The sequence below is a fragment of the Gossypium raimondii genome, chromosome 7 (genome assembly GCF_025698545.1).
Source record: "Gossypium raimondii isolate GPD5lz chromosome 7, ASM2569854v1, whole genome shotgun sequence".
Taxonomy (NCBI): Eukaryota; Viridiplantae; Streptophyta; class Magnoliopsida; order Malvales; family Malvaceae; genus Gossypium; species Gossypium raimondii.
The window spans coordinates 51,119,230-51,139,198 of NC_068571.1; the positions used below are offsets into that span (position 1 = coordinate 51,119,230).

The following is a 19,969-nucleotide window of genomic DNA, read 5'->3' on the forward strand; positions in this document are numbered from 1 at the left end:
AATAATTAATTGCCAGATTTATTTATGATATTTATTTTAAGTTGAGGATCGGAACCGAAATAAAAATTACTTTGTTGTGGCAGGCGCCTTCTTTTTCTCCGTTTTATTTTTTCTTTATTCTCTCTTTTGTCTTATAGACTTATACTTTGGCTTTAAAAATATCTAAGAACTTCATATCTCAGTTTTATAAAATTATAAAGTTAAATCTAAGAATTTGGGAGCGGTCAAATCCACAGTTTTAATATAAATTATTGCTTCATTGTTCTAATCAATTTAATTTATCTATTCCAATTAATTAAATGAATTATTAAAATTTTATAAAAATTAAAAAATTAAAAATTTAGTTTAATTGATTTTTTGTCCAGTACCAATATCTGAGTTAACTGGTTCAATACTTTATTTTTTGAATCAACGTCCTTACAGGTTCCTGATCTAATCTATCTGACGAGTCGATCCAATTCAATTTAAATAACTTTAACCAAACCAATCAAACTATTTATTTTTGGTTCGTCTAGTTTAGATCAAATAATTTATTAAAAAATTATGATATTAAAAAATATAAAATATGGTTCAGCCGATTCAATCATTAGTTTAATTGGTTTTTAAATTGATTCAATTAGTTCATAGGCACGAATCAATTAAAATTTTATCTCTCTTTAAACCGATGCCTTAACATGCTCTTGATCAAACTAGTTTGGTACGATTATGAAAACACAAATTAAATCTTTATTTTAATACAAAATTGAGAAGCAACTCTAACTATTGATAAACACGTAAATTTAAGCATTGATTTTGGCTATTTTTTCATATAAATTATTAAACTCTTATTTTTATTAAAAACACTGAAATTTATCACTATCTGATTTAATTGTTTAACGGCAATTTTTTATCAATTTCTTATATATTCATGAATTGCTAAATTGATTATTTTCAAATTAATAATTAAATTATTTAATTTAATTAATTTTTCAATTTTCATAAAGCACGAGAGTAAAATCTCAATAATGAAAATAGAAGAATTAACCTTTTAATTTTCATAAATTTAAAATTAGACCAAAATAAATAAATAAAAGATAAGACTTTAGTTTATAAGAGTAACTGTTAAATAGTTGGTGATGGTGGGTGGGGTTGTCGGTCCTTAATCATTAAAGTTATGCAATAAAAACAATAAAAAATTACAAATGCCAAAATTTAAATTCATGCTACAAACATTTATAATGTGTTTTTTAACAATTTCAATTAAAGTTTTATTTTGATATTTTTATAAATTCTAACTTTATTACACAATTTATTTATTTCAAATACATTATTTTCACACATATAAACATGTAATAAAATTTATAGTACAATATTAATTGCATGTAGATTATTAAATGAAATTAGCATTTTAATTTTTTTGAGCATATAAATTATGACACCATCTAGATAATTGAAAAGAAAAATTAGACCAAGCCCTCGACAACCACCTATAGTTGGTTGTGTCAAAATGAACATAGACAATGCAAGAAAACCTCATATACCAAACTTGCTTGCTCAGTTGGGATTACTAGAGACAATCATGGTAAATGGATATTTGGCTATGGTCGCAATATTGGGAAATGTAGTGTTGAACTTAAGTTGCTATGGTCTACGAGGTGGAAATTGGTTGTATTGGAATGTGATTGTTTATTGATATGCACAATAAAAGAACTTTGCGCTCGAGTATGGGTGGTTCACATCGTGCATATTTACAGGGAATCTAATGGAGCGACTAATGCCTTAGCTGGTATGATGTTTGACTATAAATTGGATCTCCATGAATTTGCTTCGCTTTCCCAACAAATTGATACTTTTGTTCTAAATAATTTACAAGATGACATTAATGTAATCACGGATATGTAAATTGCTACTCTTTTTTTGTAAGAAAAAAATTAAAATCAAAATTGAAGCATTTATATTTATAGTACACATTTTTGGATTAAATAAGATAATCAATATTTAAAGTTTTATATTTAAATATTTAGTTTTGAAATGGTAGATGATTTTGAATAAAAGTTATGAAAATTTATTTGGTATATTATTAGTGGAGTTTTTAAATTTTGATAAGTAAAATTAGAGGGTGACAAGTGTCCTGTAGAGGTATAATATAAAATCAAAAAATAAATATTTAAAAAGAGAGGCACATATCAAAATTTCAAAAGCTTGTGGAATAAAAATATATATTCTCAGTGTACTAAATAGTAACCCAAAAGTTATATATTTTTAATATCTTTTTATATTTGTATATAAAATCTAAAAACATACAATTTTTGAGTTATTAATATTTTTTTTGGTGAATTATAATAGGAGGGCAAAGCCTTAATAGTAAGGTGACTAGCGCCACACCTGGGACAGTGAACACATTGACTATCAAGCCAATACACGAGTTTCTTATTAATATTTTAACTTTATTATTTTAATTAAATTCTCATTTGTTTTTTATATCAAATTTTTTCTAAAATATATTTGTTAGATAATTATTTTCATCTACGTTGTGAGTGTCTCATAATGTAGTGTGCATTATATATCTATACTATTCTTTTATGCACTATATATATACTATTAATTTATAATGTTAATTAAATAATTGATTGAGGTGTCACGAATTAGCTCAACACCAACTCAATCAATAAAACCACTTAAAAATATTTTTATAAGAAAGAAATGAATATTAATATATTGATATTTTGTCTTTTTTCCTTATTTTTATATGAAATGTAATAAAACAATCCTTAACTAAATAGTTAAGGATGAAACTAAAATTGATAATAAATTAACTATAGATACTTTATCACTTTATTTATGGTAAAAATATTACAAAACTTCCTATACCATATCTTGGATTATATTTTAACTTCTCTATTGAAAAAATAATAAATTAAAATAATGATATGATTTTCTGTTATAAAAGAATTTATATGAAATTTCAATGGAGTATTGCAGAACATTGAGCAGAGGTAGATGGTCATTAAGAACCCCCCCCCCCCCAGGTTCCTTAAAATAAATCTCAATCATTCTTAAAATTTGCAGGCAGGTCATAATTCAATCAAAGAGAAAGTATATCATCAACCCAATGTGCTGTACTTGTATTAATACATTTTGTTCGTGGACCGATGAGCAGCCATCACTTTGGAAGATCTGATCCCTATGTGAGCATTGCTCAAGGATTTAGACCTAAATGGTGCATTTACTCCTTTTCTATATATCTTTTTTACTTTTTCAATTAAGAAATGCATTAAATATATGTGATACAATTTACATACCATTAATAAGAGTAAATCATTTACAAATTGAATTTATATCATTGATATGAGTTGAACACTCTAAAATAATGGCACAAACGCTAGGGATCAACTACTTTGTTAAATAGATACAATGGAACCCAAAAACTGCAAACCAGCTTAAATTCTAGAATAGAAAATCAACATTTGAACATAAAACCCAGGAAGGAAAACAATGCATTATGCGACCAACATCATTAAACTGTAACACATATAGTAAAGTTGCTCTCAGTCCATTTTGCATTACCTTCGGATGAGGTATTCAAGCAGTTTTGTTGTCAAACTGAGCTCGAGAATTCTTCCTAGCGCTTTCCAACACGGTTTTATCAACAGTAATGAAGTAAGCGGCAATCGATGCTGTTTAACCGATACACAGATAAGACATATTACGACGAGAAAAACTATTATAATCAGATGTCTTAATTGGATTCATACATTAATAATACATAGAAATAATGCATACCACAAGTTAGGACTAGTGAGAATATGATTGCTTTTGAGTAACGCTAATAAATTTTAAGTAGTATAGGTTTCAGAAAAAACCTCCACTTATGATAAGTGCTTGAGCAGTATGGTTGAGGTTTGCCTTTGCCCAAGCAACCTTACGAACTGCAATCAACTGAGAAAAACACATAAGGGTTGCCAATTAATTTATGGAGATTAAATTCCTAAAATTTCTTAAAATAAAAGCAAGAGGATTAGATGCCAGGTGTAGTGAAAGTATTGTGAGTTCAAGCATATTTTAAACGATCATGAAACTGTAATTACATGTTCTCTACCACTTACACAGACAATCAGTAACCAAAGAAAAACTTTGCAGGAAAATCTTGTAAAATGAAAACACAGACAGGAAGGAATAATTAATATTGGTATTAATAAAAGAACAACCAATAAGAGAAAGGTTAAGGTTTAACTTACTGTAGGCACAGCGGTAAAAACGCCGGTAATGGCAGCAGCCTTGAGACCGGCACGAATACCTTCTGCATTAGTTTCCTAAAATTTTAATATCTGATATATACATATGTATATACTCAAATTTAATAAAAAAAAGTTTTTTTAAAGCGAATTACAAGGGGAAAATGCAACATGATTTCATGGGATGCCAGCTTTGATCACCGAAATTTTAAGGAAATGAAAGATTCAAAGCCAAAAAAAAAAAAAAAAACCTTGGGAGGATTGCTGGGCTCTCAATTTCTTCTGGTCTTCAGCGGGAGAAGGAATTATGAAGAACTTTGCTCTTCTCTGTACCCAAACATCCCTCATTTCTGACGGAATTCCCATTTTTTAAAAATAAAGATTTGATTCAACAAGATGGGGGAGAATGATGATCGAAGAGAGTTTAAAGAACAAAGAGAGAAGAGGCGTAATTTGATTTGGCAGGCTGCCTGCCAATGCCATCACCTTTTTAATATGTTTATTCACCTTTTTAAGATGTTAGAATCAACTGACCCAAATTCTTATTTAAATATCAAATAAAATAAAAGTTAAATCCCTATAGAATTGTACTTCTTTTATTTTATTTTAGAATAAGGTTTTTTAAACCTTATTAAACTCCATCTATTTGATATTATTTGAATATAAGTAGTTTCACTCCTATTAGAATAAGGTTTACAAGCCTATAAATAAGCATAGTCTACTCGTCTTGTGTTTAATTTTTTTCGACATAGTGAATTTTCTTCTCCTCTGCCTATGGTTTTTTCCCGAAAGGGTTTCCACGTAAAATCTGTGTGTTCTTTATTTTTCTATTTCTATTTCTATTTTTATTTGCGATATATTGTCATTACAGACATTATATTTTTGTCAAATTGGTATCCGAGCTTTCGGGTTGTTCATCTCAATCACGGTAATGACGTCTTTGAAGTACGAAATTCCGCTATTGGATCGCAACACCAGATTTGCATTGTGGCAGATAAAAATGTAAGCAGTTCTTGCACAGATAGACTTAGAAGAAGCCCTACTAGGGATAGATAAGATGCCTTCAACTTTGACGGAAGAAGAGAAGAAGCGCAAGGATCGAAAGGCATTAACACAGTTACATCTGCATTTGTCTAACGAAATTTTGCAGGATGTGATGAAGGAAAAGACAGCCGCTGGATTATAGAAGAGGTTGGAACAGATATGTATGTCGAAAACTCTAACTAGCAAGCTACATATGAAGCAGCGTCTTTATGCTCATCGTTTGGAGGAAGGTGCATCTGTGCACGAACACTTAACAGTATTCAAAGAAATTCTCTCAAACTTGGAGGCCATGGAGGTTCAGTAGGAAAAAGAAGATCTAGGGTTGATTCTACTTTGTTCGTTGCCCCCGTCTTATTCAACCTTTAGAGATACAGTTTTATATAGCCGCGAGTCTCTCACAGTTGATGAGGTTTATGATTCTTTAACCTCATATGATAAGATGAAGCATCTTGTGCTTAAAACCGACTCTCAGGGAGAGGGTCTTATTGTTCGTGGGAGACAAAATCGAAATACTAATGATGATCGTGGAAGGACACAAGAACAAAATCCTCGCAGTAAATCTAAGGATAGATCGAAGTCTTCAAACAGAGGTAAAACTTGTAACTTTTGCAAAAAGAAAGGGCACATTAAATCAGAGTGCTATAAGCTACAGAACAAGATCAAAAGGGAGACTGCGAATCAAAATAGAAAACAACTAGAAAATTCTGGTAAAGTTGATGTTGTAGAAGATTACAGTGATGGTGAACTTCTAGTCACTTCTGTTAACAATTCCAAAGTGAGCGAGGAGTGGATCCTTGATTCGGGTTGCACCTTCCATATGAGTCCCAATCGGGATTGGTTTACAACTTACGAAATAGTGTCTGAAGGTATTGTGTTGATGGGAAATAATGCTTCATGTAGAATTACAGGTGTTGGAACAATTAGAGTTAAAATGTTTGATGGAGTTGTCAGAACACTCAATGACGTACGACATGTTCCAGAATTAAAGAGAAATTTAATTTCATTGAGTAATCTTGAATCAAAAGGGTACAAATACACAGCTGAAAGTGGGGTTTTGAAGATTTCTAAAGGTTCTCTTATTGTGATGAAAGGGCAGAGAAAAACTGCCAAGTTATATGTTTTACAGGGTTCTACTGTTACTGGTGATGTAGCTGTGTCATCCTCTTCCTTTTCAGATGATGATATTACTAAACTTTAGCATATGCGCCTAGGGCTTATGAGTGAGAATGGCATGACAGAATTGAGCAAAAGAGGACTTCTTGATGGACAAGGAATTTGCAAACTGAAGTTCTGTGAGCACTGCATTTTTAGGAAGCAAAAGAGAGTTCGATTCACCAGAGGAATCCATAACACGAAGGAAACGTTAGAGTATATTCATTCTGATCTATGGGGGCCATCTAGAGTGCCTTCGAGAGGTGGAGCTAATTATATGCTAACTTTTATTGATGATTTTTCCAAAAAAGTGTGGGCATTCTTTCTGAAGCAGAAAAGTGATGTGTTTTCTGCATTTAAGTCTTGGAAAACCATGATTGAAAAATAGACGGGAAAGCAAATAAAATATCTCCGCACAGACAATGGCTTAGAGTTCTGTTCTGATGAATTTAATAAACTGTGCAAGTCAGAAGGGATCATGAGACACTTAACAGTTTATTATACTTCAAAGCAAAATGGCGTTGCAGAACGAATGAACAGAACGATCATGGAGAAGGTTCGATGTATGTTGTCAAATGCCAACTTATCAAAGTCATTTTAGGCAGAAGCAGCCTCTATTGCATATTTTTTGATCAATCAATCTTTATCCGTTGCCTTTGAGAAAAAGACTCCACAAGAGGTATGGTCTGGGAATCCTGCTTACTATTCTGATTTAAAGATCTTTGGTTGTCCTGCGTATGCTCATGTGGATAATGGAAAATTGGAACCGAGATCTATTAAATGTGTTTTTCTTGGTTATAAAGCTGGTGTAAAAGGGTATAAGTTATGGTGTCCTAAAAATAGAAAAGTTGTGATTAGCAGAGATGTTGTTTTTGATGAAACTGCTATGCTACCTAACTTATCTCTTAAAGACTCTTCCAATAAAGAAAATTAAAAGCAAGTGGAGCATCAGATTGATCTAGAATCTACAACAGAGTCGACTACTAAAGCCAGTACAAAAATTCAAAATAGAGTTGCTTCTTCACCACAATACTCTATCGCCAAAAACAAAACTAGAAGAGAAATTAAACCTCCAAAGAAGTATGCCGAGGCTGATCTAGTTGCTTATGCTTTAAATGTGGCTGAAGATATAGATACAAACCAAGAGCCATCTAATTATTCTAAGGCGGTTAGTTGTGAAGACTTAGAAAAGTAGATGTTTGCTATGCAAGAGGAGATGGAATCACTACACAAAAATCAAACATGGGATCTTGTGAAACTTCCTAAAGGTAAAAAGGTTGTTCGTTGTAAATGAGTGTTTAAAAAGAAAGAGGGGACTCCAAGAGTTAAAGAACCCAGATATAAAGCAAGGCTTGTTGCAAAGGGTTACAGTTAAATTCCAGGAGTGGACTTCACAGATGTGTTCTCTCCAGTTGTGAAACATAGTTCAATTCGAGCTTTGCTTGGTATTGTGGCCATGCATGATTTGAAGCTTGGGCAGTTAGATGTAAAAATTGCATTTTTGCATGGAGAACTTGAGGAGGATATTTACATACAACAACTAGAGGATTTTACAGTTTTAGAAAAAGAGGACTATGTTTGCTTGCTGAAAAAGTCCCTTTACGGTTTGAAACAGTCACCAAGATAATGGTATAAGAGGTTTGATTCATTTATGACTTCTCATGATTTTAAAAGAAGTAGCTTTGACAGTTGTGTTTACTTTAAGAAAAACAGTGATGGTTCTTTTGTGTATCTACTCCTTTATGTTGATGACATGTTGATAGCAGCGAAAGATAAATGAGAGATAAGAAAGGTCAAAGCCCAACTAAGTGAAGAATTTGAGATGAAAGACTTGGGACCAGCAAAGAAAATACTTGGTATGGAGATTTTCAGGGATAGGAAAGCAAGTAAATTGTATCTAAGTCAGAAAGGGTACATTGAGAAAATTCTTTCTAGATTCAATATGCAGAATGCTAAGCCTATAAGTACTCCTTTAGTATCCCATTTTAGACTTTCATCGGCTTTGTCTCCACAATCAGATGATGAGATTGAGTACATGTCACATGTTCCATACTCTAGTACAGTGGGATCTCTCATGTATGCCATGGTTTGTTCACGTCCAGATTTATCATATGCAGTTAGTGCAGTTAGCAGATACATGGCGAATCCTGGTAAAGAACATTGGAAAGTAGTTCAGTAGGTTTTAAGATACTTACGAGGTACTACCGATGTTTGCTTACAGTTTGGAAGAACTAAAGATGGAATCATTGGGTATGTTGATGTTGATTTTGCTGGGGACCTCGATAGAAGAAGATCTCTCACCGGTTATGTCTTTACAATCGGAGGTTGTGCAATCAGTTGGAAAACCACTTTGCAAACTACAGTCGCTTTGTCTACCACTGAAGCTGAGTACATGGCGATTACTGAGGCTTGTAAATAAGCTATATGGTTGAAGAGACTCTTTAGTGAACTCAATGAAGACCTTCAAATCAATACAGTATTTTGTGACAGTCAGAGTGCCATCTTCCTTACAAAAGATCAAATGTTTCATGAGAGAACAAAACACATTGATGTTCGGTATCATTTTGTTCGTGATATTATTGCTCGTGGTGATATTGTTGTGAGCAAAATTAGTACTCATGAAAATCCTGCAGATATGATGACTAAGTCACTTCCTATAACCAAGTTTGAGCATTGCTTAGACTTGGTTGGAGTTCATTGTTGAAAATAAACCCTTAAGGGGTTTTATGGAAGAGGTGGAGAAACTTGTTCGTTGAGAGTTCGCGATGAAGAACTTGTTCATTAAGAATTCATGTCAAGGTGGAGATTGTTAGAATTAAGTGACCCAAATCCTTATTTAAATAAAATATTGTGGTAAAATAAAATAAAAGTTAAATCCCTATAGAATTATACTTCTTTTATTTTATTTTAGAATAAGGTTTTTTAAACCTTATTAAACTCCATCTATTTGATATTATTTGAATAAGGAGTTTTACTCCTATTAGAATAAGGTTTACAAGCCTATAAATAGGCACAGTCTACTCCTCTTGTATTTAATTTTTTTCGACATAGTGAATTTTATTCTCCTCTGCCCGTGGTTTTTTCCCGAAAGGGTTTCCACGTAAAATCTGTGTGTTCTTTATTTTTCTATTTCTATTTTTATTTGTGATATATTGTCATTACCGACATTATATTTTTGTCATAATATATTTATTCATCCGACATCTCGTAGCCGCCGTGACAGGTGTACCTGATTATGGGTCGAGTTTTTTTTGTTAAAGCTTGAAAGTCCATATCCAAAGAATAAAAGGGTTTACCTAAAAAATATTAATTAATAAAAAATTGTCATTAATAATAACATTTCTTTTTGAAAAAATATTACTTGGATATGTTAACTACAATTTTCAACTTAACTAATTCGATAATATTTAAAGCAATACTCAAGTATATGAGTTGAAAGTTGATTATGATGAATTAAAACTCGTAAAGGTATGAATAAATGTTTTATAATACATGTCGATGATGAATATTATGTTATATGTATTATTAAAAGTAAATTATAGTGCTACACGAAATATTGTCTTGATAACTAAATTACAAAATTTACAAAAGTAATATATGAAGTATATGATAAGGATTATTAGGGAATTATGGATGAATAGTGAATTTTGAAATATATTACATGTGTTAAAGACAGAGAAGAAATAAATGCACGAATTATTGGTACAAGGATTAAATTGTAAAGCATGTAAAAGCATTATGCGAAAAGTGTAAAAGTGATATGCATGCATGAAATAATTTGCCCAAGTAGACGAGACTAGAACTATTAGGATATTAAGGGAGTTTACAGTGCTTTCTAATTATTAGCACATCAATGCTCTCTGGTCATTAGCACGTCAGTGCTCTCTGATTACTAACTCGCTCTCTGATTTCTAGCACGTTAGTGCTCTCCGATTATTAGCACATTAGTGCTCTCTGTATAGCACATTTGTGCTCTTTGTATAGCACTTTAGTGCTCTCTGTTTAATAGTGCATAATAATGCATATCTGTATTAGTCCCGTATATCCTAAGTGTTCTGTTTCGTCTACTGGGCCTATGCTAAAAAGGAAAACAATTTTCGTAACAAGGTAAATGATTATCTCTGATTCATATTTGAAATATTGAATTAAAAAAAAAGTATAAATGGATAGTAACAAGAGAACGTACTATTCGGAAAATAAAAAGAGATAAAGTGATGTTAATGTTGATGATAGAAAAAGGTTTACAAGGAAAACAGATAGTGAAAAAATGGAGGATCTAGAAAAGATTTTAAGATCTAACGATGAATGATTATAAAGGAAAATAAGTTACAAAGTTGTGAATAGATAAGCATGTATTTGTAATAAAATAATTTAAAGTTGTGAATAAGTAAATGTTATTTAGTTTTGTTTGGAGGTTTAAAAGAGTAATCCTTATAGATAAGAATGAAAATATACATTTATACATTTAAAAGAGTAATCTTGATAAGAAATGTTTTACTAATAGACAAAATGCTTCCAACCGAGCTAGTTCCGATAAGTGATGAAAGTGATATTTGAGTATTTGATAGTTTAAATAATCAAATATTATCAAACAATAAGCATCAAATTAAAATTTGCTAAATAAATATTATATCAATCTAGCATTATATTTAGGATAAATATCAAATTCATAAATTAATTTTAGTTTTATGTATCATTTAATACATAAATTTTATTTAATTTTACACATTTAATTCAAATTAGATAAAAAATTATTTCCAAAAGCAAAATATCAACATAAAATGATTTTAATTCTACAATATCATTAATAATTTATAAAGATTGAGTTAAACCAAAAACTTATATATAAAATCACATAAAATCAAATTTCATGCATAATATTACACACATTAAATTAAATTTATTATATAATTAAAATACTAATCCTTTATGATGGCAACTTTGGGTTTTAATTTTGTAAAAGAGACGTAATTTTACATCCACATAACTCTATACAATATGTTATATATACAACAAGTCTTAGTTTATATTAATTTTATATTATTTATGAAGTCATATGTTCAATTTATTGACTACATGCTACATTCATATCTCTTTTAATATTGTACAAATGTTGTAATTGTAATTTAAGATTATAGTTATTATTTTGAATAATATTACTTTATATTATTTATTTAAAATAAAATAATACTATTTAATAAACTTTAAAATAAATACATAATATCATAAGAAACTAATTTATAAAATACTTTAAGAAGATTTAATTTGTTTATTTATCTTTTATTAATAATAATACATTAATTTTAATTAGTGTAAGATTTTATCCGTATTGAAAATTAGTTAATAAAAATAATAAACATCATCCAAATCAAGATTAACAGAAATTTATCGTAAGGATAAAAATAATCATTGGTCAAAATATATAGAATTGGATTTACCTTAAAAACTACTGTTAACAAACCATAATCTCCTTTAAACCCTTAAATATAAAGAAAATACGCAGGCCATCATTGGGGCAAACGATGCAATAGCTTCTGTTAGAGCAAAGCCCAAAATGGCATAATCAAATAATTGTTTAGCCACGTTTCCAATACCGACAGCAGCTCCCGCTGAAGCAATTGTAGCAGCTCTGGCACCCATTGATTTTGCAGCTTCTAACATATCGGGTTGAGAATTCTCGTCACGCTTTTTTTTATTCATTCACAATTTTTTTTTTTGTTATGGATTCCTTGTCGATTCTTCCCTTCGTTCCTTTTTTTTGGGCTTGGCTACATACCAAGCGTGGATCCATAAAATTCCATAATTTTTAGGAAGTAGCCACTGTTGGCCCCATTTAAAATGAGAGAGACCATCAACTTGCTCTTTTAAGGGCTCTTCAAAAAGCAAATGATTTTCTAGTTGTACCACATCTTTCTAGTTGTACCAAAACAATGGTGCCAACTGAGCATACAAAGTTAATGCTGGTAGAGTTTCATAATCTATATTCCCTCCGTACTTAATAAATAAAATGAAAATCTACATATGCCATCATACATGGCAAAAATTTCAACTCTTCATCATAGGGAGTGCAAGGGATATAGGCAGAGAGAGAACACCAATGAAACACGAAGAGCCTGAGCGGGACCTCGTGACATCTTCACAAGTTTTTCCAGTCTGCTGGCTTGGATGCCTCAATGATCGAAGGCCGTCTATATCCATCAGGGAAAACAAACGCTGGGAGCTGCCTCCTACAAACATGAGAAACATAAATATCCATTCCTGGTTTCCAGTACATGTACATGCTTATCTCCTGTCTGAACTCATCAACTGTTCCACGTATGTCAAATTGTTGACCTTCTAGACCACTCACTCCCTCTTTCCTCTGCAAACCCATGAAAAAAGCACAATGTTGGAACTGCTTGGATGTATCAACATACTCGTTTGGGTAAGGGTGACACTGCAACATTCCATTTGTGTCCCGCTCTATCTGCAGAATGATATAGAAACATCATCTTCAAAGTTACCATAATGATTAAATGAAACATAGTAGCTTAAAGTTCAATAGACTACTCCCCAACACAGCCAATTTTTTACCTTCAAGGTTAGCTGTCTAAGCCGGGACTCTACCCAGCCTTTCCATGCCAGTAAATCATCAGCATCTGCCGAAACTATGTCAACTTGTAGATAGTTTCGGTATGCCTCAAAGAAAAGATGAGGCTCAAACAAAGCACTCCATTGAGATTTGTTTTGCTCAATCTCCTACATAAAGAAAAAGCAGCTAAATCATCAATAGTTCAAACTTCAACAAAGGCAGCTAGACCTTAACAAAAAGAACCATGTATTGTCTCACCACACATATTCTATTACCAAATTGGAACTGTTCCATCATAACACGAAGTGTACTTAAAGAGACATTGTAACTGGAATTCATGCAAGGATATGCAGGAGTAATTATTGGCATATGATGGAAACGGTCCTGAGGATTCTTGCGTGGATCCCAGACTGGAAAGCCAAGTTCACCCTCTTCTATTGAACACAACATAACAGGGTTTGGCCACCTCCATTGAGTATACACTCTGAAAAATCGAGAAACCAGCATGCTAGGTACTGCATTGGGATAAAGTTGGCACACACGAGCAACTAGAAGAGCCCAATTTAAACCTCCTAGGAATCCAGTAACCTAAGAGAGTAAACTCAGAAAATTAAGTACATAATATGAAAGCAAAGACGACAATGAAGAAAAAAGTTGAAACCAATACATAGCAATCTTACATTAGAATAAACTCCACGCCTCTTTGCCCAGAACTCCAAACACCTAAGAGTCATGCGGAAGTGCTACAATAGAGTGATAGATTAGAGGACTGCAAAATTAGACAAAAAATAGAACACGTGCCGGTAGGCATACAAATTATTTACCTCGACATTTGGGACAAGTTTAAGGATTTCATCAGCAACCCTGCACCCATTAAGACTTCGAACAGTTTGCTCATCAACATTAGGCAGCACAGATTCATGTGAGATGTCAAGGTCCTGTTGATTAGATTAAAACAAAATATATATCAAAGTAGACAGCAACTAAACATGCACTGCATTACTAGACTTCAAACACTACATTTTTCATCATACATTTATTTATACCATATGACCATATATTGCACAGCAAATTTTACATTATGAAAATTCTGTATTGGTGGTCCCAACAGCAAAGGTAACATTTCTTGTCTCAAACAGAAATGCAGTTAAAATATTCAAAGAACCCTCCAACTCCTGGTCAAATTCATTTTGAACAAACAAAACCACCAAAATATACTCTCTTTTATTTTATTTTAATTTTTTCTATGCTAGAAGTTAATTTACATTTTGCAACTATTTGGAAAATACTAATTAAAAGGTACTGATACAGAATCTCATATATTATGATGTATCTATGAGTTGCAAAAGGTCAGAGATGAAAATTAATTTTTTTCATCAGTTATAAAGGATGATAAGATATTGTATTCAAAAGAATACAACATTAGGATATCACTATATTTAAGATAGCTTATAAATTATTAAAAACCAAAAATGTTAGAAGGTCTAGTTGACAATGCATCAAAAAGCCAAGAAAAGAGAAAAAAGAGGCGATTTCTTTAGCATAAAATAGCTTGCAACACCCAGCACTATGTGAAGGAAATCATTTTCGGCCTTCACGTGATTATAAGAGATGTAGAGTTGGCAAGAGTGTTGATTCAAAAAAATAAAAAAGGATTACAAACTTACATCTGGAACGACCAAAAGAGATATACTTGCATAAAGAAGATCAATAGATATCCCTTGGAACTTGAACCTCATTACTGGGACATGAGCATCTGGAACCGGTTGAAGTTCAGTGACTTCCTCCATCTCAGCCAAAATATCATGCAAAATGATGAAGAAATCTTCCTGGAGAAATTCAAAACGAATATAAATAAAACTCAAATTAAAGGACCAACAACTAATCTCAAGGTAAAACAAACACTTAGCTAGATTAAACACACCTCTCGGTTCACATAAGATGGCCCAACACACAAAGTGTCTATGTCAGCCCCAGGTCCGTGCACCTACCAAAACAGAACGTTTTTGCTTATTATCTAAGTATAAAAAGATGTCATTGACTAATGCAGAAGAAAAAATAAACACAACAAATTAAACAGAGTAAACATCTAAGAAAATCGGTACATGCCCAGGCACCAAGAGAAGTTATTAATTTTTCCAAAAAACAGAAAGAACAATGAAACCAAAGTATAGTAGCTAGATTTCCAACAACAACCAAATACCATAAGGAACTTTATAGAAGGTATTTTTTTTTTTTTCAGTTGCAAGCCTACCTTTATATCCCTTTGGCCATTTTCTTATGAAACTCATAAATCCTAAAATACCAAGCAAAACGAGTTTGCTATATTTCAAACCAAATTTCTATGATTGCAAAGAAATGTCATGAAGGTTAGAACATAAGTTTATCAAACAGCAGTTACGATGAAGGAATTAGGAATTTATGCTTACCCCTAAACGGTATGATCCAAAAGTGAAAATGACAGCATTTGCTTCCTCCACCATCTGATCAGTGTAGCCTCTTTGACGAGTTAATTGCTTTACCCAACTTTTTACAATCTATAAGGAAAATAACTCACTAGTTTAGAACCACACCAAAAAATTGGTTTATCCTTTTACTGACAAATGAACATGATAAAACCTTCCAAGTGCATTCCTCTTTTTTTACCTGATTATTCTTTCAGATATTTTCTTATAAAAATACAACAAACAGTAAATAAAAATTCAAGATTTAGATCACCATGCAATTACCATAACATGCAAGCCAATTAGGTGCTTATAGTCAATTCATAAGTAAAACACGAACCAGTAGGTCCGAGAAACGCAATTTACCAAAAAATATTCACATTTTCTTCCTTTACGGAGATGAGAAGGCAGCAAGTAAAACAAACTCAATTGTTTGCTAATTACCTCAGAGATATGGCCAAGAACCTCCTCTCTTTTCGCAGCCTCCTCTTTGCTCTCGTAAAGTCCCGACTCTATCAGAAACTACAGAAAAAAAAAAACCGTGAAATTAAATCAACATTAAAAATAAAAAAAATCCTAAAAACAACAGACTAATATATTGCCTGCTCTAATTCCGTATTCCGCTGAATATCAGCCTCACTAGGCCCCGCGAGTGATATTGGTTTCGTGATTCCATAATTCTTCGGAGGCAGTGATTGTTTCTGCAAAGATCCGTTAGGGCCCTGAGTCTCCATCGGTTTCACCACTAACCAGACCCTCAAAAAAAAACAAGCAAGCTTGGATTTAACCCCAAATCCAATACAAAATCAAGCAATCGTAATGGAGATCGAACCGATATAGCAAATCATTAAGGTAATGAATTTCAGATTAGAACATAAATCTCAAGGAAAATCGAAAATTCTCTCTCTTCTTTTTTTCCTTTTTTTGAAGATGAATTTTTGAGGCAATATTTTTTTTTCAAACGTACACAAGAGGTAACAGATCGGAACCCTAATTTTTCATATAAATTATTAAACTGTTATTTTTATTAAAAATACTGAAATTTATCACTATCTGATTTAATTGTTCAACGGCAATTTTTATCAATTTCTTATATATTTATGAATTGCTAAACTGGTTATTTTCAAATTAATAATTAAACTATTTAATTAAATTAAATTAAATTAAATTAATTTTTCAATTTTCATAAAGCACGAGAGTAAAATCTCAATAAATTAAAATAGAAGAATTAACCTTTTAATTTTCATAAAATTTAAAATTAGACCAAAATAAATAAATAAAAGATGAGACTTTAGATGCATGACATAATATCTCATTACTTCAAAAGAAGATTATTTTTTAATATTTTCTTTATTATGATAAATTTAAATGATATTATTTTAAAGTATTATTTATGATATTATGTGTCAAAAGTATCCGAATTTATTATTCTCTAAATTATTGTAATAATATCGGATAAAATTAATTATTGATATATATAAAAGATTAAAATATCAAGAAAAAATCCTTCTTGCTTTAAGTAACGGAAGCTTATATTAATTTGTCATCTAAGGCAAAGTAACGTACTTTTCACTTACATTCATAATATATTTATTATTTGAATAAAATATTTGGTTATATTACCATCCTTTAAAAATGCAATAAATTGTTTTACTTTTTAAGTAATTAAAAGGGTTTCATTAGTTTAGAGTTTTATTAAAACCTTATAATTATATCAACTTTAATATTTAGTATTGAATTAAATAATTAACTTAACAACTAATTTATAAACATAATTTTTAATAACAACAAAATAATTAGATACTTAAATTTATACTATAATGATTTTTATTGAGTTTAGTATCAATTACTTCAACCGCATTATTTTAATTAAATAATGTAAAGTGAAATGATACACTAATAGGGTACTTTAAATAATTTAAATTTTAATACATAAAAATCATTTACTTTCTTCATTTAAAATATCAAAATGTGCAATTATTCAACTATTTTTATTTTTTCTCCACACAATTTTTGGGCATATCATAATATAATATATATTCTTATCTTGTCAAAATCCATATAAATATATGACAGAAAAAATAACACAAACACGGATAGCACGGATTTTTAATATACTAAAATACAATATTAATTAGATAGTTAAAAGATTCTTAATTTTTTAAGAAAGAATATATTGATATTTTTGTCTTTTATTCTTATTTTTATATGAAATGTAATGAAACAATCCTTAACTAAAATTGATAATAAATTAACTATAGATACTTTACCACTCTATTTATAATTCAATTAGGTAAAAATACTACAAAACCTCCTATACCATATCTTGGATTATATTTTAACTCCTCTATTAAAAAATAATAAATTAAAATAATGATATGATTTTCTGTTATAAAAGATTTTATATGAAATTTCAAACTTCAAGAGAGAATCCTCTCTCGAGGCTTAATCTTTTATTGTATACGTGTAATCAAGGAGTTAGAAAATGTAGACTTTTGAATAAAAATAAAAGAAATGAAGTAATATTATATTAGGAAGATAAAAACCCCATAGGTTCCTTAAAATAAATCTCAATCATTCTTAAAATTTGCAGGCAGGTCATAATTCAATCAAAGAGAAAGTATACCATCAACCCAATGTGCTGTACTTGTATTAATACATTTTGTTTGTGGACCGATGAGCAGCCATCACTTCGGAAAATTTGATCCCTATATGAGCAAATGGAGCATTTACTCCTTTTCTGTATATCTTTTTTACTTTTTCAATTAAGAAATGCATTAAATACATGTGATACAATTTACACACCATTAATAAGAGTAAATCATTACCCCACACATCACTAGTAGGTAATCCTTGCAATTTGAATTTACAAATTGAACTTATATCATTGATATGAGTTGAACACTCGCTACTACTTTGTTAAATACATACAATAAAACAACATACAATCGAACCTAAAAACTGCAAACCAGCTTAAATTCTGGAACAGAGAATCAACATTTGAACATAAAACCCAGGAAGGAAAACAATCGCATAATGTGACCGACATCATTAAACTGTAACACATATAGTAAAGTTGCTCTCAGTCCATTTTGCATTACCTTCGGATGAGGTATTCAAGCAATTTTGTTGTCAAATTGAGCTCGAGAATTCTTCCTAGCGCTTTCCAACACGGTTTTATCAACAGTAATGAAGTAAGCGGCAATCGATGCTGTTTAACCGATACACAGATAAGACATATTACGACGAGAAAAACTATGATAATCAAACGTCTTAATTGGATTCATACATTAATAATACATAGAAATAATGCATATCACAAGTTAGGACTAGTGAGAATATGATTGCTTTTGAGTAACACTAATAAATTTTAAGTAGTATAGGTTTCAGAAAATACCTCCACTTATGATAAGTGCTTGAGCAGTATGGTTGAGGTTTGCCTTTGCCCAAGCAACCTTACGAACTGCAATCAACTGAGAAAAACACATAAGGGTTGCCAATTAATTTATGGAGATTAAATTCCTAAAATTTCTAAAAATAAAAGCAAGAGGATTAGATGCCAGGTGTAGTGAAAGTATTGTGAGTTCAAGCATATTTTAAACGATCATGAAACTGTAATTACATGTTCTCTACCACTTACACAAACAATCAGTAACCAAAGAAAAACTTTGCAGGAAAATCTTGTAAAATGAAAACACAGACAGGAAGGAATAATTAATATTGGTATTAATAAAAGAACAACCAATAAGAGAAAGGTTAAGGTTTAACTTACTGTAGGCACAGCGGTAAAAACGCCGGTAATGGCGGCAGCCTTGAGACCGGCACGAATACCTTCTGCATTAGTTTCCTAAAATTTTAATATCTGATATATACATATGTATATACTCAAATTTAATAAAAAAAAGTTTTTTTTAAAGCGAATTACAGGGGGAAAATGCAACATGATTTCATGAGATGCCAGCTTTGATCACCGAAAATTTAAGGAAATGAAAGATTCAAAGCCAAAAAAAAAAAAAAACCTTGGGAGGATTGCTGGGCTCTCAATTTCTTCTGGTCTTCAGCGGGAGAAGGAATTATGAAGAACTTTGCTCTTCTCTGTACCCAAACATCCCTCATTTCTGACGGAATTCCCATTTTTTTAAAATAAAGATTTGATTCAACAAGATGGGGGAGAATGATGATCAAAGAGAATTTAAAGAACAAAGAGAGAAGAGGCGTAATTTGATTTGGCAGGCTGCCTGCCAATGCCATCACCTTTTTAATATATTTATTCATCCGGCATCTCGTAGCCGCCGCGACAGGTGTACCTAATTATGGGTCGGGGTTGTTTTTGTTAAAGCTTGAAAGTCCTTCCAAAAAATAAAAGGGTTTACCTAAAAAATATTAATTAATAAAAAATTGTCATTAATAATAACATTTCTTTTTGAAAAAAATATTATTTGGATATGTTAACTAGATTTATCAAATTCATAAATTAATTTTGGTTTTATGTATAATTTAATACATAAATTTTATTTAATTTTACACATTTAATTTAAATTAGA

General features: G+C 31.0%; 2 protein-coding genes across 6 annotated transcripts; both read right to left on the minus strand.

The window, feature by feature from the left end:
* Positions 1-3,329: 3,329 nt before the first annotated feature.
* On the minus strand, positions 3,330-19,761 carry LOC105762104 (early nodulin-93). 5 transcript variants are annotated; one of them, XM_012580030.2, is made up of 4 exons: positions 4,466-4,689; positions 4,218-4,279; positions 3,843-3,918; positions 3,330-3,656 (listed from the first exon to the last, which is right to left on the minus strand). In XM_012580030.2, the coding sequence occupies exons 1-4, from the start codon at positions 4,578-4,580 to the stop codon at positions 3,562-3,564; spliced, it is 348 nt and encodes a 115-aa protein (XP_012435484.1). In that variant the 5' UTR covers positions 4,581-4,689; the 3' UTR covers positions 3,330-3,561. The 5 variants fall into 5 exon arrangements, with proteins under 5 accessions (XP_012435484.1, XP_052489169.1, XP_052489167.1 ...); XM_052633209.1 differs by lacking the exon at positions 4,466-4,689 and adding an exon at positions 19,445-19,761 and having other exon boundaries at positions 3,338-3,656; XM_052633207.1 differs by lacking the exons at positions 4,218-4,279; positions 4,466-4,689 and adding exons at positions 19,198-19,259; positions 19,445-19,741 and having other exon boundaries at positions 3,377-3,656.
* LOC105762005 (nuclear poly(A) polymerase 4) lies at positions 12,257-16,418 on the minus strand. The gene is given in 11 exon segments (XM_012579950.2): positions 12,257-12,593; positions 12,595-12,876; positions 12,984-13,148; positions 13,240-13,569; positions 13,662-13,724; positions 13,806-13,919; positions 14,649-14,810; positions 14,906-14,968; positions 15,411-15,518; positions 15,870-15,947; positions 16,028-16,418. Coding segments are annotated over 11 exon segments (1,635 nt in total). The 5' UTR covers positions 16,160-16,418; the 3' UTR covers positions 12,257-12,455.
* Positions 19,762-19,969: the final 208 nt, after the last annotated feature.